Here is a 23,379-nt window from a genome sequence, read left to right as displayed (position 1 = left end):
GTGCGCCCGCGCACAAGCGCGCCACGGTTACGTCGTCCTGTGGCGCATCGGACGCTTTGAAACACCGTCAGTCCTGCCGAGGATCCTTCTAAGGGTGCTCGTTCTATACACTTGGAGGATCGTACGATATAATTTCCAAAAGACGGTTCGCGATTTCGTTCCTTCGTTACTCCTCCTTCGTGCAAAGAAACGTTTTCCTAGGTCATTGTATAGTTCTCTCTTCTCTTTTTCGCGAAGTATGTCCATTTATATACATGAAACTGATAATTGATTCTCTTTGAGAACATCATCGATGAAATTTTTATAAATATAATTTATCGACCTTTATATGTGTGCAATATTATTTTTACACTTTCATAGAATAATCATGACACGCGTATACGTGAGATAGCAAGAGATAAAAAATTGTGTGAGTGAAGAATTAGAACGACAGCAGGAAAAAAGACGAATGGAACGTTCGAAAAAGCAAGCACAAAGTATCGATGATTTATCGGGAAATTTTCAGTGGTTCGAAACGATTTTTGCCACGTTGCAATGTGGTCACGATGTCCGGTGCATCAGGACTCAAGCCATCCGTGATATTACCTAGGAACAATAACGGCGCGAGGAGTAAAATTTGCAAATTGACTTCGCCGAAATCTCTGATATCGCCTTTAACTGGAAATTCGTCGAAGAAGTCGCAAGAATCCGCCACGGATTCTCCATCGTCCAGTCCCGCCAAGTCTTCCGTGTCGTCGACATCGCCACGTCGAAGTGTTCAAAGCGTGGAATCCAGTAAAAAGTCGCCTAAAAGATATTTGCAGCAGGAGGAGCGACAGCAAACGTCGCAGGTGCAACCGTATTGTCCGAAAGCTTCTCCGAAACGTTCACCTAGGAGATACATATCTGTGTTTGAGGAAGATTTTCTACAAGACGAGATGGTTCTCGGGCTTCGTGTCTCTTCCACGGGTGGTGGAAACGAGCCAGGAATGTCGTTTTTAGAATTCGAGTCGCTTTACACGTTAGAAAAGGAGTTGATGCAATCGCGACAAGATGTAGGTCAAGTGGACGACAAGTGCATCTTTGGTGGGTGGTTTGGTAGACGAGGCCTTTACACCGAGCTACCCGAACCGCTGTACCAACAAGCGATCGCCGCGGCAACTACTACATCATCCCAGATCCCAACAGAGGGATTCAGCTTCGCACCTGGGTGGTCCCTGAATGTTGAACACTTCTATCAGTGGCAGAATCGGGGCAAAACTACGCAGCAGGTATTGAATTTTCCAAAATTCCAACGTTATTCGAAACGTTCTCGAGAAGACGCGATGTTAATACGAACGAGAAGAATGAACAGGCTGTACGATTTCATAAAATTAAAGACCAAAAGATTGATACACCATGTACGTACGATGTGAATAAGTCTCATCCATATTCGATAAATCAATATCTTTGCTTCACATGTATGGAGTTATTTGATTGGTTTTAACATACTGTATATACTATCTAGATCATTTCTATCGCGTATCTTCTGGATTACTTGTATTTCATCGTTGCTAATTTTCCGGATAAGTAAATCTATGCGTATCTATACCTTATGGAAGAAGTTATAAAAGTATTTGGAAAACGGAAAGCTATAATTGACGCGGTTACCCGAATTCTGGAATTGGAAATGAGCTGTCAAGAGCACACGTCGTCGTTTGTCTCTTCGCCGGGCTAGAGGTTGATGCGCGAGATCCCGTTTGCTGTGGGTCGCGTTACGAATTAATTGAAAAACGAAAGCAATCTCGCCAAAGCTTGCCGTCAGTCGCGCACGAATTGCGAACTCGAATACATTTAACGCGAATCGCTTCTCTCTTCTGTTATTCTATTTGTTCCTTTTGCCTCTCTGGCTGCGCGCTTAGTTATCCGTATTTATGCGTGACATTTTCCGTGTTACCTCCTCGATTTCGATTCCGCGCGTTATTCGTCTCGTTTCCCCCATTCTATTCATTTCCTTTTTCCTTTTTTTTCTTTCTTTTTTTTTTTGTTTTCCACTGGCCCTCCATCTTTCTGCTGGCTGTTGCTCATTGGTTATTCGTACCCTCTCTTCCTCCGTATCGCTCTATCTCTATCCGTTGGCCAGTCCGTTTCCTGTTCTCTTTCGCGTTTCATCCCTCGAGGCAGATTCGAGCAAGAACCGATTTTCACGTCCCTCATCGAGCTAATTTCGGCAACCAAGCTGCAAATTTGCGGTACGACGCTATCGAGTTTTACTTCATTTCACTTGTGCCGCGGGCAATTTATACGATGGTACTTTGTTCTCGTCATTTTCGGCCTGGAATTGATAAAAGTGATGGGACGTTCGGCCTCTGCGATTTACGAGTTCCTCTCTGCACCGTGATTGCACTTCGATTTGAAATATTTAGCGGGTAAAGCTCCGGTCAAATTTGCTAAATAATCGTCTTTTTTCACAATCAACGACTCGTTATTCACGTTATTCGAAATAAATTTATTCACAGTTATATCCTGCATTTTACTCCAGGTGATAAAAATGCACCGTGTACTACGAACCAGGGTAAAAGTGTAGTTTCTTAAAAATATCAAGCGATTTGATTCGATCGAAATCGAGTTGTTCTTATTTTCTCAATTTTTAATTTTAATTTCCTCTACATCATTGGCAATTTTTCGACAAAGGAAATTTAAAGATTCTCAAAAAGAGGAGCGGTTGGTGAGATTATCGAATACGTTGCCCGGGGGTGTGAAGGTGCTTTGATCACCCCCAGAATCCTAAGTTTCACGTCTCGATTTGCTCTCTCACGGTGTTTACTTTAAGGGATGCCACTGGCTACCAGCATCTTTCGGTACGAAGGAGGACTGCACTTCTCTTCCTTATATATATTGCAAGGGAATTGCTCTTTGTTCCTCTCTGGGCCGACGAACGAGGATGAAGTTGTTTTCATTACCGGAAAGTTTCACAGCCGGATCGTTCCTGTGATCAAAGGAGAAATTGACTTTGTTTATTAACCGTCACGACCCTGCTCTGCTTTAAAGTAATTAGCGGAATATGTGCGAAACACATTGAGGAAATCACAGCGTAATTCTGGCTACAAAGGAACGCGGGGTGATAATACAAACTCTATAATACCAAGTGCTTTATATTATACTTTGTAGTAGACAGAAAGTTAAAAGCAGCCACAGTTAGCTTTTTAGTATACTGATATCCGTTACGATAATGACAATAATAGTGATAATGATATAACAATTTTCGTTAATTTGGATAATTTTTAGTTAAATTTGTAGTTACAGTTTTAATTTTTCTAATATTCGTCGATACTCTTCTTCGTTTCTGAAAAAGATGCTTTCTTTTTTATCAGTTCCGATGATCATCTATTTGATGTAAAATTTTGTTTCGAAAATCAGACAGAAATGATAGATGTATCGCGTTTATTTCACAGGTTTGTGAAAACAATACGTGATCACGCTGTAGTGATCGATGATGGGATTACACGGCAAAGTACACAGGTGTTTCGTTGTACACTGTACGCTGTACACGTTCAGAAAGGCGTGACTGAAGAGGGTGGGATAAAAAGAAATAAAGGAAAAAAACGCGTGCATTGGATGTTGGTCGAATGCCAGATCATCGAAACGTAAATTACCGGTAGTAGAAGAGGAAAAGCAGAATTTGTAGGGTATAGAATCGTTGGAATATCTGCCTCTTCCGGTCGATTACACCAAACAATATGCTCGCTTGTGTATCTGTTTAATCGCTGCACTTACTTACAGCAGTGTAATTTAACGCGTGTTGGGAAAGTACGCATTGCGCTTTGTACTATGTACAAGGTAGATATATGTAGGTAATAATTGTAAGATAACAGGTTCAATGCCTCCTACTGACTTTTGGTCTATACTGAATCCAACGATGAGGACGAACGAGTATCAAATTTTCGATTAATCTATCAATTATTCGAAATTATTGAATTTCATTGATCAACATAAATATTTGCTGCTGTACTATCAGAACGTTTTATTACGTTACGTCACGATATATATATTAAAATATTATAAAATGTTATTATACAAAGTATCGTATAAAATCATCGAAATCGAAACGTTTTACTTTTTCTTACTGTAGGAAATAAATGTCACGATTGCTAGTAGTGATATTTATCGAGACTGTAATGTCGTGTGTCAGCTACATAGACGCCTTTAGGAATTTATATCTACAAGTATAAAGAACCATGAGTCAGCGAGAACCAACGATTGAATTAAAGATCTATTTTGTCGGTAAGATAGTTGAACAGGCAGAGATATGCGCTTTGCCTTGGGGTAGGTTCGCTCCCGTCGAGTTCAGCCGAGTTACATGTAGGTACGTGCTTACGCGACCTAAATCATTTATCGTCCAATTGCCAATTTGCAGCCCCAGGAAAATTGCTTTGCCACCAGGGTATCCACCCTCTTTCTGCGTGCTTCGTTCCTCTTATTCTTCTTTTCTATTTATGGAATTTCATCTTCTTCCTCTTCCAATTTTTCATTTTCGAACGGTAATAAATATTTTCGTGAATTTCGTTTCTTATTATTTATATTATAAGCTTGCTCTTAAAAAGTTCGAGGTTTCTTCGAATACAATGCACGTTAAAATTTCTCCGCTCAGGAAGAAAAGGATTCTAAAGGTTAAGATAGGTCGACGCGATAGAATAAACTCGTGGTTAATAGCTAATGTAATTCACCACGTGGTTCGCATTTCCAGTTCCTCCGATTTTTAAATGCCACGCTTTCCACGAAGAAATTGAAAACAAACTACCGTCGATAAATTCTTTTAACAACACTAGCAAATATATGAAAATCACTAACTTTACAATCGAATAACATACGTGGATACAACCCTTCAGATTCCATTTACTGATAGTCTACCTCGTTCCAATATTTTCCAATGTTCACAATGTTTCGCTAGAATCCATGTCAAAAATAGGAAAGTAAAGCCGTTTTACTTTTATTTGATGTGTGTAACGCGTAATGTTTTTCTTTCTGTGTTCGACCCAACGTTGTCAGCCAGAACATACAAATATCCGTAATCCTTGTGTATTATCCGTGATACGTTCCACGTCTATAGAAGCGAGGCAACGAGCTCGAAAAAATAATCGAGAAATATGCGCGCCAGAGGATGTCCTGATGAAATAAATACTCGTACGTCACTGGTATGCACCGCTTCCGGACTATAAATTTCGTATCGATATCGGATGTCCCTTTGGGCTATCGTATCTCATTCGTTGTCCCGATTGTTCATCCTTTCGTTTTCTTTTTTCTTTCCTTTTTTCAATGTTGTTCGCACTTTGTTACCGTGCAACTGGAAGAGTAGAGGGTTAGTTTTCGTTGAACGAGGAATGGCAACGCGATCGAATTTCCCGTTGAAGCCAGTTTTAGTTAGTCACTGAATCGTCTCGTAATCTTTGAAATTCGATCTTCGTAAACGGATTATTCGTCAAATTATAACAATGATAATATATCGGTGAAGTTTCCCGGAGAATAGAATTAGTATTTTTGTTTCGCGAATACAAAGTTCAACGTCAAAAATATAATCAAATTGCAAAAAGAATATTAGTGACATGGCCATATCAATGCTCAACGAACTGTGCTATAACCTTTGTATATGCAACGAACGATGTAGAGATTTTCGTAAAATATTGCATTTTATGTACGATTCAACTTCAACTTTTACAGTACTGCCAACGTAGTTTTCACTTTGTGCTTCTGCGGTTGTTCTTTGAGGGCATTTTATATCGCTGGAAAAGCGGAGGCACGTACTTTAAGAGAGTCGTGACGTGTCACGTGATGAGAATATAACGTTCGTTTCACGTCACAGTACGCCCTTCGTTTACGTAGCGAAGCAGAAGAGGGGACCCTTCCCTCCCTCTTTAGGGTAAGAAAATGTCCTTGTAGAATGGCACTACTCCGCGCTTAGATCTTGACGAAAGCATCTGCAATAGTGAGCAATAATGTCAAATCTCTTGGAAAGATTCAATGAAGAATTCTAGCAAATTAACAGCACTTTCCATTGTCCCCTAGTTAATACCCAATTGTATTTTAAAATTTATTAGACGTTGCAACTTTCTTCAGTCTGACAAGCAATCTCGTATATGTCAATTTACTTCAATGAAAGTGAAGGAAATTAAAAGCTGAATAAAGCTTCGATGTCCTTATTTAAAGTGGATACAAGTAAAATCTTTATGTCATTACAAACATTGAATGATACTAATGAATAATTAAAATGACAGATAAGCAATTAAAATAAGTGTATCCGTCAATTAGCCGGCTTGTTGACTATCGCCGAGTTCCAGCCATTCAGACATGAATCAGAACGGGGTGTGTCATCAATCGGCAATTAAAGAGTGACACGTTCTTTCCCCGAATGACGACGAGTTCGTTTACTCGGTGATGCAGAAGGGAGGATCCTTCCTCTTCTGGTATGTCCTGAGGGCAAAGGGGGGCGCAGTAAAATGCCGGTGCTACTCTCGAATCAGACACGAGCATTAGATCTGGTTCCCGCAGCGTGGCAACCCTCAACAAACGTCGAAGCTCGTTAGAGCTTTTTGGAGTAAGTTAGCAAGCGTGTCTGTGCGCGTCTTCCATACAACTGACGATACGTGAGACGAAAGAATTATTGCAATTTCGGCGTGACGCTCGTCGAATTCGTAATGTCGTGCGCGGCTCCTTTCCGCGAACGGCACGCGTCTGCCGTACAGATTCGAGCAGAATAGTAGATCCGACTCTCCACCGCGAGATTTCTAACTGCTTGACAGGAATTTATATCAATTTTTAAGCTGCCTGAAATCGTACGGGTTGAATAGCCCGACTACCTGGAATCGTGGATTTGTAACGTTATTCTAAGAATCAGGGACATAACAAATCGGCAGAAGTAAAAATAGAAAGACGAATACGCTTATCTTTCTTTTTTTTTTCTTATCAGTGGATTGTCCCTATACGGACTGTCGCGGGTTTCATATTTATTTATTTCTTCGTTGTACGAAGGATTAACCGCGGCAAAATTAGCCTTCTAGTGCAATCAGATACTATACACTATCGTCATAGATTTACATGATTCATTAGAGATGTCAATTTAAGAGTTCGCGTTTACGAAACGGCAGCTCCGATATTTAAATTCCAGCTATTTATTCGAAGAAAATGAAAGGTGTATGTTTCATATTCAAAAGTGCGAAAGTTTATTACTACGAATTTATAATGTGCATGAAGAAATAATTTGTATAATTCTAACTTAATTTTCGTTTTACTCAAAACTATCGGAAACTGCTCATTATGACAGGCCCTTCAGTTACAAAAGAGAAGTTTCGTTTCATTTACGTTTAGTTTCAATGCTTATCTAAATTTTATAAAGAATTCCCCTGATCTTCTCGCCTGTCAGATATTCTATCATTTTTCGCGAATCGGTCCACGCCAGAAATCGCTCGCGCTCTCTTCGTTCCGGAGAACGATCGAGAAATAAATAACAGGAACAGGATCTAACAGAAGCGATGAAAAGGTTACACGTTCTCGGTACGAGCGCATGTGGGACCAAGCAAGGAGTCGTCCCATGAGCGAAAGTATTGTCGCCACTCGTTTTCGCGGCTACACGCGTACACGTGCGCCGTAAAGCAGCTTAAGGATCGTTAAGACGGCCTCGTGTGGGCTAGTTCTCGCACAGGATGCCCACACGATGCGCACAATGTACAATAGCAGGGTAGGGCCTGGTTGCATCGTTGGTTACAGCCTGTGATCCAGGTATATTTAGCTCGCGTGCATCGTAATGACGCGTAGGTGTAACTCATTCATAAAACATAAACCATGTGGCGCCGTTCGAGCCGATAAAAAGAAGAGGAGACGTTGATTTTTGCCGCTGTTTGGGGGAATTAAGACGATTATTGTCAACTCGATCGCTAGATGTTTACGATTGTATATCGCGATTTAGGGTGGTTGGATCTCGACTTCTGAAAGTTCAGGTGTCTGAAAGTTAGCCTCCCGAGAAACTTATAATTAATGTTATATGATAGTACTCTCGATAGTTTCGGTGAATTAATGTTGTCGAGTTTAACTAACGTGCTATTGAAGTATGTTTATTAATTTGGCGTAACTATGCTTCATAAGGTATATTATTCTAGTTTGAAACGAATGAGAAGAATATAGCGAAAAGAATTATACTGGAAACATAAATACCTTGTTCAGTACCTAAAAACATAAATATCTTGGTCGGTTTGCAGTAAAAATATTTCAATTTGTTCAAGCATACAAATTAAAAAGCTTAACCTTTCGGTCGAGCGTAAATGATTATCTCGTATTCTTCGTGTCTGAAGAATGCTTATAGTACGAGGTAAAGCGAGAGAAACACGAGACAAATGATATACGCAATCTCCGTTGCAGAGGGTTATAATTCTTATTGGATTGCCCGTAAGGTGGACCACCGAGTCTCGAAAATAAGTCGTAAAAGTGGACAAGGACTCAGATACGGGTTTCATGAAAGTTGCCGCGTAAAAATAACTTGTTCCTTCCGGATTTTCGTAGTCATGACAACGAGTTTCCTCGAATCTCGAGAGGGTACGATACGTTTTATGCCACACTGCAGGACACGTACACTTCTCATCCTGAGGAAAGAGGGTGCATCCTCCGTTCGTTCGTTCGTTCTTTGGGGGACGATAACTCGGTTACGAAGGTTCTCAACTCGAGCAACTTTAATTTCTGTCAGGTATCAAATAGGAAAAAATATTACCATCAATTTTAGTTCTTTTGCAATTTTATCATGCACGATTCAATATCGTTTTTTAAATTGTAGCAATTCTCTTCACGAATAGCATAATTTTATTAGATAAAATCATAACACTTCCGTCTTAGAAAGTGGTTCACTTTTGCAATTAATTTTTGCAAATATCTAAAAGTAGATAATCTTTTAGACATATCACTAGCAAGCCAACGTGTACGTTGCATTTGGATTATCATAGCTTTGGATAGCTTTCGAGGGAAGAAGAGTGGAGTAACTAAAATAAATAGAAGGAAAAGTGACGATTCGTCCATATTTTGGTTTCCTTGATTTGCAAATAAAGCGAGGGGTCTTTGCGAATATGCGCGGCAACGTATACAGGGAGAAATGGTAAATATAGAAATAAAAGGTAGAACGAAAGGGAAAAATGGGCACTGACAGAGGGTGGGTCAGCACGTGGTTCATTTGCAACGAGTAGTTCAGAGAGAAAGAAAAATTCAGGGCGATGACCGTAGGAAAACAAAGAGAACAACGAGCACCAAGTGCAGCTTTCGTATGTGCATAAATTTTAACGTCTGCACGGCTTCCCCGCGCATTTATCACCCAAATAGAATTTTTACGATTAATGAACGCACTTCTAATTATCTCTCTTTTTATGTACTCGAACGTACGAATTGAACCTGTGTATACGTAAAAGCAATTTATCCACCGTTAAATTGAATACACTTGCTTGTAAATTTCAGATAATGTTTGATTTATACCGAATATAAATAAAATTAATTCATAAAACTCATCTCAATATTTTATTGCTCAAAATGTTGTCCTCCCTTTTTTTTATCATTTACTCATTTACTTTTTTGTATCGTTTATTTCGTTCTTCTCTTTATGGCTTACGGTTTATATCTTGTCTTGTCTCCTTTTACACCTACAGTTATACAAAGTTAATTGACTCGGGATGGTAGAAGCGCGCCATATTCTCTTTTTAATTAGCTCATCTGTATGACAATCACTTAAAATAATATTCAGTGAAATGGAATTTTATCGAAATTAATATATAGCGCGATTCCTAAACCATTTTTCACAGACCAAAAGAAACGAATCTATTTCGCATTATCTTCCGAAATTACACTCATTTACGTGTAGATTGCTTCCGTGTTCGCTATCGGTTCGCTCGATAAACATTTTTTCCAGGTTCGGTAATCAACGTCATATCGGACAAAGAGGATAATTTTATCTCGTTCAGAGGATTATTTGTTCACGATCGTTACTCCGCCCTACCACCCTCTGTCGCTCTGCAACGTCTTTTTCATTTCGACTGACTGGCCCGTCTCGATATCGTGGCCAAGGCAAACCTAATTTCATCGCCCCATTCTCTTGGCGCCCATCGAGTAGCCCCTTCATAATCGGACGACAAAGGCGGAGCCACCCCTTTTCCGCCTTTCAATCTCTCTCTTTCAACTCGCACTCTCTTTCTCTCTGTCTGTCTCTCTGTCTCTCTGTCTGTCTCTCTCTCTCTCTCTCTCTGTTCGTCCATTCTATGCCCATACGTATCCTCTTTCCTCTTTCGCACTCTCGTTCTCTCTCACGAAAGGATCAGTCCAGTATCCATTTTTGCAAAAGTGGCATATATGAAGCATCCCCTAAATTTTGAGGGAGTCACCAGTTTCGCTACTGCCTTTTAACGATTTCATTTACCCGCTATGATTCTTGAAACGATGGGGAGCAGAGGTGTCATTGCGGCCCGGTTTCATGTATTCGGGATCGACCGTGTCAAGAGCGAAATTCATTTGTACCGCCAGGTTGACGTTTCAAAGTGGAAACTGGAAAATTTCGTTTGTATTATTTCGACGTGGGGGAGAAACGCATCTGGCCATTTTAAACGGAAACTTGTTAAATCCATACTACGTATCTTCTTTCGTTAAATATTGATCGTAAGTTATCAATGAAAAGTCGAAATGTTTTGCATTCGAAGCGACGAGTTTTCTCGTAAATAAAACTAATCACGCGAAACATCTGTCGTTTTGCAACAAACAATTGTAATTGCAATTTTTCAAAGAAAATTATTGTTTAGCGAATTATGAACTTTTTGTCTCATCTGTTACGTACCAATTTCATTTATTCCTCGAGAAACTCTATTACTCTTGGCTTGGAATTTCTCTCGTCAAATACATTTCTTAGTTCTCACGATGCACTTCAAGCATCGTTGTCAATCAATACAGTGAATCGAAGTGTTTTAGCGATTTTAACAAAGAATTAAACAAATCAAAATATTCTTTCCTCGTTGCTGATATCTCCTGCGCTGATATCTCGCGATAGTTAAGCCTCGAGACATTCTGAATAAGCTCTTCTCATATTTGCTTCAATATCAGCCGAAAGAAAATTTATATCGCTACATGATGGAAGCGCGTGGAAAGTTGACTATGGCGCATCGTAAATCAGGCACACGTATGATGAGAATGAGTCACAGGAATGAAAGGGAGGATCGGGTGCATTGACACGGCCGTTGTTATTTATCGTTCGAACGAAATTTATCGTTGGTTAAGATATCTTTGAAAGCAGAAACGCATGAGCAATTACCTAGACGGCGAGCCTGGGAACCGTGTACGCAGGGCTGATCGATATTCGACTTGGCGTCGATTATCGTGCAGGTTGCCACGGGTAGGTGCGTATAGGCGCGTTAAAAGGCAACACGATGGCCGGCATTACAATTAATGATGGTGCTCGTATGTGAATCGTACGGAATAGCAATCGATAGTACAGCACCTGTCAAGAATGCTCAAGGTTACCCTCATCGCTGTCATTGTCCACACGGCGAAATTCCCGCCGGGTTTCCCGGTCCTCCTCTTTTTCAATCGGCCGCCGACAAAACAACCAACGATGCCCATTTGCATTTAATGGGTTTTGCTAGTTTGAAAATTAAAATGAGACGCTTGTCAACCGGTGCGATAGCAACGTTAATATTTGCACAATCGAGCTGATTATTTCGCGCCTAGTTGTACGAGTTGTATTCGGAAGCCACATCGGTCAACTCCATAAATCGAAAAGTATAGAGAATCGATGGTGTTATATAACACTGTTTATCTTTCATTTCTTTTGGAATTCATTTCTCGAGATTTTATTATTTTTTAGGAAATAAATGAAAACTGGAGTTGATCAGTTTTTTGGCTTTTGAAAGGCTCGTATCAAAAACGATAATCTCATGAATTTAGCAGTGAATACACATTCGTATTCTTCGTACGAAATGTGTAGCTTATTTTACAAGTACGAGCGCACACGCGTTATGACGTACCTGAATAAATAATTCGATATAAAAAAATCTATTGATTCTAAAAGAAAGGTAATTAAATTTTTTCATGTTAAAAGACTAATGGTACGAATCTAAGCGTGAAACAGTAAGTAAAATGCGAGTGTAATCCAAATCAAAATAAAGCCAGCGAATTTGGCGTAAGTCAAGAAATAGAGCGGCATTTTTACAGTTTTACGAGCGGCCAAACTAATCGGCAATCTAAGATCGTTTATTGACGAATTTATAGCTTTTTCTCGATTCTGTTAATTTACGGAACAATAGCCACGCAGCGCCGTTTGCTCATTGTACTCTGTTTCCAGTTAAGTTGAATTAAAACGACTTATAATCGAGCTCTCGTCTCGAGATCCTCTCTTCTCCCTTTTTCTCTCTAGCTACTTTCGTTCCTATTTTCATCCCTCGTCCACGTCGCGTTATTTTCGCTCGAACAGAAAAGATATTATCTTCTTGGAAGACGATGGGATCCGCAGTAATTTTTATTAGCTTCTCCTTATGCGATTAGTTTTCCCTACCTTATTAACATTCGCTTGAACTTTTATCTTTTTCAAATTTTCTTGTCGAATCGACTAGCATTCTATTCTTAAAACAATTCCTATCTTCTAAATCACTTTATTAAAAATGGTAATTACGTTACACCTTTTATTATAAAGACATCATTGCCGGGATAATTAAATAACTAAATAAGAAAACACGAGTTGACTTCTACATTACAGAGACTCGATCATAAATTCGTAAAGTAGAATATAATCGTAACTTGATTTACACAACTTGAGGAAATATAAAACACAGATAATATTAATCACATTTACAACATTTCGATTAACATTTCACTTCCGCGTGTCCAACCACAATGGATACAGTTACTTCGAATTACTCACCAATTGTTATCGTCGATTCATTCTGAGAAAACGTTCACGCTGCTGCCTGTATTTCATTTCTTTCAACGTACGAAAGTTGTATTCACTGTCTGATAGAAACTACTCGCAATAATTGCTCAGGAAATCCCGTGTCGCGTCGAACGCTCGACAAAAGGAAACCGAATGTAACAACGTTCGGTCGAAAGAGAAGAATGGGACGCAGCAACGAGATAGAATTGAAGCATTAAAAAGGAAAAAGAGAAAAAAACGATGAAGAAGCGGCGGAAAAAGGGTGTGAGAGAGGAAGATGGAAGGAGAAGGAGCGAGAGTACGTACGCATAGAGAAGTGTGCGCGACGCGCGTATTCAGTTACGTCCGGTGCGTCGCGCCGTCGAGACGCGCCGTTTCGGCAACAAGTTTCGTCCGCGTGCGCTTCACGATGCGTTTCCACGCGTGTTTTCGTTGTCTCGTGGTTACCTTCGCAACTTTGCTTGACAAACTACATCAACTACACAATCATCGACGATTACTTTTCGTTTCTGTCAAACGATTATTAATTAGCTATTAATTAACAACGAAAAGAAAAAGGCGAATAAAGATCTGGTGGTCGTTAGTAGATCGAAGAGACGTACAGTGTCGATGAAGTTTCTAGAATTCTTGAATGAAGGTATTAAAGGAGGGATAACGAATGAACAACAGACGAATATTATTCTGTTGGATTTCTTTCGTTAATTTCTAAAGTGATTGGATAATAATATAGCAGCGAAAAAGGCACAAGTGGATTACCGTTTCTGTTTACATGGGGTGGCGACGGTCAGCAAAATTGAATAATTGGATAATACGAAATGGGATAAGTTGGAGTGGTTGAAGTCTTTCTGCGGTGCTCTTAAAACAATGCGCGACTTAGTTGCCGCTACTTGAGAAGCGTCATCGATCGTTTCTCATTCGACGCTCAGAGATCTCCCGATTCTATCGGTTCGCCATTCTCCTGGAGAACCGACCAAGTGCTATTTCATTTAATTTCGCCGTGTCTCGCTTTTCATCGAGCGCAAATAGTTTGGCAGTTCTTCCTTCGAAAACTTTAAAAGTGTTCTGGGAACGATAAAAAATATGAGAAGTATCAAGGCCGAGTGATTGAATGACAAAGAACTTGTAACGATAAAACTTGAAATCTTTCCGTAAAACGGATATAAATCGTTTAATGGTTGTGATAATGGTTAGTCTTGAAATTAGTTGAGTTTGCTGGTTGATGTTTATTTCGTCCAAGAGTTAATCGTTATAATACCGTAATTAATCGTTGTATTAGTCCTATCAGTTGGCTTATCAAATTTTTATCAAGCAGTAAAAATTTGTATAGAAGCTGAAGCTGTAATTTTAATCGATCGAAGCTCAGTTGCGCTCCTTTCGCTTTCGTAAAGAAAGAAAATTGTGAGAACGTAGACGAGAGTGTAACCTCGACAGAGCTTTGAACTTGTATATTGTTCGCATCGTTACACGTTGCTTGTTGCACGTCTGATGCACCACCGATGCGGTTCTAAGTGCACGAAGTCGAAAGAAACGTGACGACACGCCTCGTGAGACACGCACGTGCATCGAGGACAGCGAGATCGTTCCATTAATAGATGGAGAAACACGACCGATCGATCGTCTAGGCATGTTGATCGGTCAGAACCAAATATTTCGAGCAGACTCCTAAAGGGACCGTATTGTGCTTCAAAAATTAATTACTGCACTATTACGCACAGGCAATTATCGAACATATCCCATAGCTCGATTGTGTCAGTTTAATTATTAGTTTCGTGTATTGTTACAAAACGAAAGGTGAAAGGTACAAAGAATGACAGGAGTGTTTGTGCCGGACAAACGAAGCTTTATCGAGGTCCAATCAGCGTGAATTTAACGCGACGTGCTAATGATTTATAGCCGACTGTGTCCCGTAATGAAAATTGGTGGCACCTAATCATTACGTTGGTAAATCGTTACAAATATGCCGTTAATCGACAGGAAATCATATCGCGATTCGAAGATCAGCACGGATGACGAATGTTAAGTGTAATTACGGCCAGTAGTTCCACGAGGTTACATCGTTGGAGTGTTCGTGGCGCTCAATTCGAAGCGATAATTAGTGATTCCATGGTGAAGTCCCGGTATAGTGCGTGAATTAATGCGATTTGGATGACGTTAACGACTGTTGGCATCGACGTCATGGCGTGTATTAGAGCACCAAGATCCGTCTGTGGATCGACCGACGACATCAAGGCTGATTCGACCCGCAATGTCATACAGGTACCAGGCCTCTGTTATCGCGCACGCATGCCGATGTCTACTCGAGTAAACTGCGAATTTGTAAAGCGTCCGCGGTTCCATTGTGTCCGTCCCCGAAACGCCAGGTGCGATCATAGAACCATCAGATGTACGATTCGGCTGCTATATCGTCTTATCTATATCATATTTTTTTATATTTTTGATGATGAATATATTGTGATGAAATATTCGTAGGGAAATTCGTAATAAGATATTTTCTTCAAATAATCATGATAAATTCTACGAGAATATATGTTTGCTATACATTGTAGGGGTAGCGAAGTACCGTAAAAAATTGAAGTACTATTGTCACAAACTGTTCTCTTTTCGGTTCTCTCTCTCTCTCTCTCTTTCTTCTCGGTATATTCTGTATTGGAAAAAACGAAAGCGCGTAAAGAATGGTTCTCGTTTGTATACCGATTAGAGAGCGTGAAAGACACGTGCTCTATTTGCGAGTCACCAAATTGCTCGTTTCAAAGGTAGATATACTCGTGAAACTAGCCTCGCGAGTTTCCAAGTAACGAAATCGTTACTGGAAATCGCCGGCCAACCTATAAAGCTGCTCGCTAGGGTTCTGTGTAATAATGAAAATTAGAATCTGCGTGGTGACCCGAAATTATGAAGGAAGTTCATCCTGCTTCTCTCTTTGCTACGTTCAAAAATAATACGGTGTCTCGACTGGTTCGGGGTTAAGACGTGTGTGTTCCCGCGCTCGAATACACGTCAGAAGTACACCAGTCACACACGAGGCACACGAACATTTTCGTTAGCGCACGCACATAGACGAAACGAACGTGCACAGTGTTGAACTGGTAGACGAATCGTGTATGTAAATATACGCGTGTCTCTGTAGAATACGAATGCGCGCACATGCGTGCATCAACTCATAGGTGCAAACAGAGAAACACAATTTCACGTTAATGTGTGTGTGCGTGTGCGTACGCGCGCCAGCGTGTTGTGTGTGTGTAGACACAGGCACATTCATTTACGCGGGCTAACAGAGGAGAGGACCAATGTACGTGTCTCTGTATGTGTGTCTATTCGCGTGTGTATGTATACGTATGATTCGGTACGCACGGTGACTAATTCCTTTCCACCGTCAAGCTCCATCCTCTCCCGACCTATCTCCTTGTCTGGCCAGTTCTATTCTTCCTATTCGCCTCTTCTTTCTCCTCGAGCGTCTCTCGGGATTTTACACGCGAAAAATATCGGTGTACAGCCAAAACAATAAACTCTCGGTGCATCTATCCCGACGGGATACCCTTTCGCGATTTGCCTTTTCTTTTCAGAGGAAAGAAGCTCGACTGCGGGACCGGCCTTTTCTTTATACACTGCACCGCGGAGGAGATTTTCGCTCTTGGCGAAGGAAAGAGTGTAGAGCGCGCCTTCCGGCTGCTCGAGGTGATTAGGAACAGTTCTTGAGAGTGTACGTGTCGACTGAAGGAAGTCTTAATTGACTGTTTCGGTGCTTTTTCAACGTGTGTCCTTCGTTAAGATAATGGCAAAATAATAGACGGATATAAATGGACACGTGGAAATATAAATTTTTTGGCCACCGTTTTCTTTGATTAATTAAAGGTATGAGAAATTTTAAAGGAATTTCATAGAAGTTTCATAGGGGAATAAATTTTACGTTTAATTGGCCGTTCATCGCTTTTACGATATCTTACGAACGGAGTTAGGTTCCTTGTCTTAGTGAATTACGGTTCCCTATGTAATCGATGGTTTAATTACTTTTCGCTTATAACTTCGGTACGTGGTAAATGATCTTTGTAGCTTTGCATTTTGTAGCTTTTTATTATGCGCAGCAGTCGTGCGAGCGATGTAATCGATTGGAATTCCGATTTCATGAAATTCAACGAAATCAATTATCATTAAGTACGCAGAGGTTGATTTAATCGTAATGTCTCTGATAGACAGAACGCACCTGCAACTCAAACGCGTTGCTCGTAAAGTATCGCTCTGTAGGCAGAACGATAAAACTATGCATAGCTTGCAAACAGGGGGCTATATACATACTTGGATAGGCTTTGCGTGCACCGCAGTTAATAAACGTAAGTGTGCGCCTACATGGTTGCAATAGGCAAGAGATAACGTTTCTATATCGGCTGACGTGCGAACGCGTGATTAGAATACGAATGAAAATATCGTGCTCCTTTTGATGATGATGACGAAAATCTATGGACAGACCGTCCAATTTTGACGTCAGATTTCTATCACTGTGCTATAAATTATATTTATAATATAGCAGATCGGTAACGTTATACATTTTTTAACATATCCTTATTCGCTACAAAATTATTATTTTCAAATTTTATTTTGGTTTTTTTTGTTAAGCAACCAGTGTAATCCGCATACACGTGCAGTCCGTAATCTCTATAGTTCTTATTGAAATTCTATAAATACGTATATTAATTGGCGAAAAATTTATTTTGATTTGTAGAAACGAGATTGTATCAGACATTGAATTAACTTGTTAAATTTAAAAACACCATATCAAATTAACGTGAACTATTTTTTGTGCAGATCTATACCGACTGGGCGAATTACTATTTGGAGAGAGGTGGGTGCAAGAGAAGGGTGACAGATCTTCAGTCGGACCTTTGTGACGGTGTTCTTCTAGCTGACCTAGTTGAAGCAGTCAGTAAGTGAATTCCATTATTACATTGATAACCGTACATTTGGAAGTCAATGAGATTGGTGCCAATAATAAAGTGGCAAGTAACAGTACTCAATGGCCGAATCGTTTATGGTATTGGACAGTTACCCATAACACATAAATCGTCAGTAAAGTCGTTAGTTCGTGGGGTAACGTGGTCACGTGCTATACGCGAACACCATATGTGATGTACCTCGATAAATTCACGATTTGCTGCCCGTTAACCAGCAGAGGACATCTTTGTATTAATTATCGTATATTTCTCGTTGCAGCCAATCAAAAGGTGATTGACGTAAATAGAAAGCCGAGGAACGCTCAACAAATGGTAAGCTTCTTTTTACAAATTTTTGCGCGTCTACAGTTCTAGACTATTATACAGTGGCTATGAAACATTGATACGTCATTCGAATTATAGTATTGCCTTTATACACAAATTAATTAGATCCAAGTAAACGAAATTTCCTGTCGTTTAATGGTACTTCGATATGATTACACAAATTTGATACTGTGGAAATGAAATGTAAAACCTGATAAAAAAGAATCACTTTATTGGAAAATAAAAGTATGTGTCGATATTTTTTTCTAGCCATCGTAGATTGGTTTCATAATTAATTACTGGAGAAATGTGAATCAATTTCTGTGTACTCTGTCTGTCTGGGCATTAATATCACTCAAAATAACGCGTAATGATTCCTAAGATTGGTAACGTTTATCCGCTTATCGGCGGATGTTAAAGTATTATTTTTGGAATATTTCATACGTAGAAGGAAAGTACAAAAACTTTAGCGTGAAGCGAATGAGACTCGATCACCACAGCATGCAGACGTTTACGACTTGTCTTTTAAAAATAGAAAGCCTATAACTGCATTCGGGGTACATAGATAAAATCTGGACGAATGTGCCACTCATCTGCAGTTGCGCCATAGAAATATAAAATATTAATTCTACTTGTAAAGAAAAGAAAGATTTCTATATTATATTTTCATTTCGTAATACGTTTTTTAGAATGTTATATTCTTTAAATTTGCTTCGATATTATCGTTTATTCGACTCAATGAATTTGTTATTTTCATTGTGAGAAATCTGAGAAAAATCGCCATGGTCTCAGATACAATTTTTGATACTTTATAAAGTAACCCAATTATTCTATAATATAAGGCATCGCAGAATATTTTTAATGATTTGAATTCGATCAAAAACTATGTGTACTATGTTTCACGACAAGAATACGCGATTACCTTATCGAGTCAAAAGCCTATTAGAAACGTTGTTGTGATCTTCTTAGTCAGATTGGTTAGTCGTTGCATCTTGGATCTCGCTACTTTTCAATTCTAATGTCGAAGCCGTAGCGAAAGGACTAAGGGAAAGATCGGAGAAATGTGAATGGACAGACGAAGTGAGTACAGACGAGCATTTTATGAATCCCAACTACATCTCGGTGAAAACGAGCTGTGTCACATCCGGATAGAGCGACAAAGTCGAGTTGCACTTTGTGGGATAATGCCTCGTCGTGTTTTCTATTTGCATAATCTCGATAGAATGTGGTGCAGGTCGAAGATGACCGAAGATAACATTTGTAATGTAAAGTAGCAACTACGTATCTCGAAAAAGGTTGTATATTTCTAATAATCCGATTTGTGATAAATTACATTTACAAATTATAATTTCTTCAATGTGAAGACAAAAGGAAAAGTGTTAGGATGAAAGGTTTATGTTCACGGTAATTCTGTTTAATTAAATATTTTAGCAACGAGTTTATTTTATATCTTGCTTGAATCGGAGATTTTATGTTTGATACTTCCACGTTTAATATCATCGTTTAACGTCTGAGTACACTGTTCTTGGTAATTGTACAATAGACGAAAATTACATAAATTAATATACTAACTCGGTTGGTCCTTAATTCTAACGAGGCCATTTCCCATTTTCATAACCAGAGTCAATGGTTCGTTGTAGCTTGGTATCTTAAATGGCTCATTGTCAGCCGGAGTCAGCTGCGTTTAAACATCTCGCGTAGTTTCGCGATTTTAATGGATTTTATTTCTAACAAGCAGTACTTGTCCTGCGACAATAGAAAGAGGAATAATCTTCGCGATGTAATTACGTAATAATAGTTATATCCGCGTAGATGTGTAGGCGTAATAGGTAGTGCCTGTGACTGTGTCCAATCCATAATTAGTACGTGATCTTCGCTGTACGATGTAAGAAGTGATTTAAGTAATGCGAAACTTACAAAGCATCAAATTAGTTATATCTTATTATAGTCGCAAATATTTGTAAAAATCTTTTAATATGTAACTATGCGTCTACCTATACGATTTAACGTACTTCTCGCGAAAGATATGGATAGTTTCTATCAGAAAATGTGAAGAGCTAAATGTTAGAAAATTTAATTTGTTTCGGTCAGTACGTGTCTCGCCTGCCGATAGTGTCAAAAATTGTCTTTACAGAGTTTAGGAAGTTGTTCGATGTTCAACATATTACTTAACCATTCGATGACCTAGTAAAGTTGCAGCAAAGTTACTTTAAACGTCTTAGAATAGAGCTCTCGGGTAATCTCTTTAAAACTTTTTCAACGTTCATGCCAACATGACGTCTAGCCTAAATATTCACAAATAGCATCTACCTCAGAAGATGTTTGGTTGGAAACTTAATTAAACGAGGATCATTTCCTCAAATCGTTCCACTTATCGATGCTATTTAAAAATATTATTAACAAAGAAAACTACAATTGATTCATTGCCACAAATATTTTACGCAGTACATTTTGGGAATTTTCCGAAAATTCTGCTACCCTTTGCTATACTAAACGAGCGCGATCCGTGGCAGACGTACGCTTTCCAATTTCGCGGTGTCGAGGGTGGACGAAGGAAAGAAGAAGGGCTCCGGTCTATAATTAAAGCAACGAGGTTGCGTCTGTGCTCGGTGCCACGCGGCTATACGTGTACACACGAAAACGTGCCCAAATGTAACGCGTATACGCGTTGAGGTATATGCACGGCAAAGCGCGAAACCCGAATCACGTGTTTTTCTTCAAGGTTCGCTCACGCAGCACGCGACTTACAGCACGTCACTTTACAGGCCACAGTAACTCCTGCGACACGTCCCAGTCGTAAACCAAAGGGAACGCGTACTTTCTAAGCTTTTTCCACGATAAACAGGAAACCGTTGATTGCTCCAAACCTATGTTCTAGTTTGTCAGTTAAACTTTGCGTGTCTCGCCAAATCATTGTTCCAAATTTAAATTATCCTCGTTAAAAGAGGATTACTCCACGGTGCTTCGTTATAGTTACCATAGGCATTCTAATTTCCGAATAATATAATCTATTTTTCTTTTTATATTTTCTAACATTTTCGATATAGAATATTCGTAAAAGTATAATAAATTTTATATAGGATATCTATAAGAGAGTAATATTATAAGATTTTTTGATAATGTTTATATCGAAGGAAGTTATATCACTGGTTCTTGTCACTTTTCAATATAAATGTAAAACAAACCGTACACAGACCTAATATTGTTCAAGGCAGGGCTCTTATCACGAAGGATAAACACGATATACAAATAGGGAAACTTTGATAAATAATGGGATCGGTGTTTTTAAAAAGGAAAGAGCGAATTTGTTTTCTTTCAAGAAGTTATTGTTTCCTTTTTATCGCGAGATTAGTCAAGTGAAAGAGGTTGGTGTTGTTTTTAAAAGAGTCATCGACCAAACCGGAATCGGTGGCTAGCATCGCATCTCTGACCATCCGAGCCGGTCCATCGAGATCTATTTCTATTTCACGGAGAGTCCACTCCCGTGAGTGTGAGTCATTCGGCGTATACGTTATTAGTCAACCAGCCGTCTTTTAACGATACCGCGCTAATAAATTATAAATATAAGCAACGCTTTAGAAATAAATAAATGGATTACGTTACGGTAGCTATGAGAAAACTTTATTAGAGAAGCGCGGCTCCGCTTTGATAGCCATAAAAATATCACATTTTACAAGCTCGCGTTAACTACGGTAATTGATAATTAAAGTCTTCTACTTCTTTATATCGTTCATCGTATTTTTCTCCTGAGAAACGTGTTAGTCTTTTACGACGGGATTCTGAGGAAGCTTAACAAAGACTAGTTCAATCATGAACGTTCTAAGAAAGTAATACGAAAGTTTATTACATGAAACTTTATAGAATGTGGTTATTTGAAACAAACCTTTTCTATAAAATCTATATAATTGAAACGGTATATATTTGGTATGCAACGGTGTAAATTCTTGAAGAATTATAGTGATAATACACGATACGACATTATTATCAAAATAATAATTAATTTTGCGAACAGCATACGTATAGATGAAAGATAATTTGATAAACGTTATTTCGTAAATATTTGAAGTAATAGTTAATCGAATAGCTTTGTTACGAAAGAATATGGACAAAAACCACATCCAAGTGCAAATATACTTACCCAATCGCCCGTATGTCCTTGTCTAGCAAGTCAACGAAAATGCTCGCCACAGGTGTCCCAGATATAGACGCGATATTTACACGGCAGGTTGGAAGAGAGATCGAGAGAACAGCAGAGAAACATGGGTGTGGTTTCCTGGGAAGAAATTTTGGTTGGAAATGGTTCTTCCTCTTCCTTTGGAAATAAAGTAATTTACGGTGCAACGTTCAAACAAATGTACACTGGCAACTATATTCTTCGTGAAATAGTTTAGACTTGAACAATGTTCAATTTCTTTTCGTTCATATTTACTTTTCGGTCAATTATTACTAGTCTTAGTGTTCGCATACGGGATATATTGATAGTATGTGGCTAGCTAATCATTACAAAGGAACGTGGGAATGAGAAAAATGTGAAGAAGAACTAGGCATTGCACCCACACAACATGCAATTTCCAACTATCCTTCTCGTCATCTTTCTCGGCTATAATTCTATCTCCTGTTCTTTGGTTAATTAGTGTCCAGCAGAGCAAGATTCCTCTTTGTAAGAGCTCATCTGTCAGCTTCTATTGGTTGTCACGCGAACCTCTATAAATTTTCTTTGTCTACAAATTAAAACTTCTTCGGTCATAACTCCTATGCAGTTTTACTTAGTGTCTGAACAAATAGCAATAAAGATGAAACGTCCAGTTTTCGCAAGAAAACTCTCACGTGCTGATCAAATATTTCGCGATAAGATACGCTTGGTATTTCGTAATGTTTTCTAGGGCGTTGAACGCAACTTCGAGATATGTCAGATATGTACAGACCCTTGCAGTTAACAGATAAGTGTGTCTACTTTAATCTAGTTGTCAATTGTAATTGATGTAACACTGACTTTGATATTAATCGAATATATTTCATCGTCATCAAACTTTAAATCTTTGCTGAGAAATTTTCCTGGTGCCGCAAAATACGAACCCTCGTAAATAAAATAAGCGACGTCGAAGCTAGTTTCTGGCAACTCATGCAAAATGCACGCAGGGTAGAAAACGCGTTGACCGCTCTCGGCTCATGAATTTCCATCCAATTTACTTGGTTATTGTGTGTCGTAGGAGTTACTCCTTGCAGGATCCGGTCCGA

General features: G+C 39.2%; 1 protein-coding gene across 5 annotated transcripts in view; it reads left to right on the top strand.

The window, feature by feature from the left end:
• The window catches only part of LOC117206179 (protein sickie), a 192,776-nt gene that overhangs the window by 29,930 nt on the left and 139,467 nt on the right, over positions 1-23,379 (top strand). Inside the window, exons 1-3 of one of the 5 annotated variants that reach the window (XM_033445289.1) lie at positions 302-1,250; positions 17,693-17,810; positions 18,098-18,150. In XM_033445289.1, coding sequence (XP_033301180.1) covers positions 483-1,250; positions 17,693-17,810; positions 18,098-18,150 — 939 coding nt within the window. In that variant the 5' untranslated portion in view covers positions 302-482. Of the gene's footprint in view, positions 1-301; positions 1,251-15,022; positions 15,149-17,692; positions 17,811-18,097; positions 18,151-23,379 lie in introns of those variants that run through there. The other 4 variants (XM_033445290.1, XM_033445292.1, XM_033445291.1 and 1 more) reach the window with 4 other exon arrangements.

This window comes from Bombus bifarius, unplaced genomic scaffold (genome assembly GCF_011952205.1).
Source record: "Bombus bifarius isolate JDL3187 unplaced genomic scaffold, Bbif_JDL3187 scf7180000007996, whole genome shotgun sequence".
Lineage (NCBI taxonomy): Eukaryota > Metazoa > Arthropoda > Insecta > Hymenoptera > Apidae > Bombus > Bombus bifarius.
This window is presented reverse-complemented; position numbering and strand designations above follow the sequence as displayed.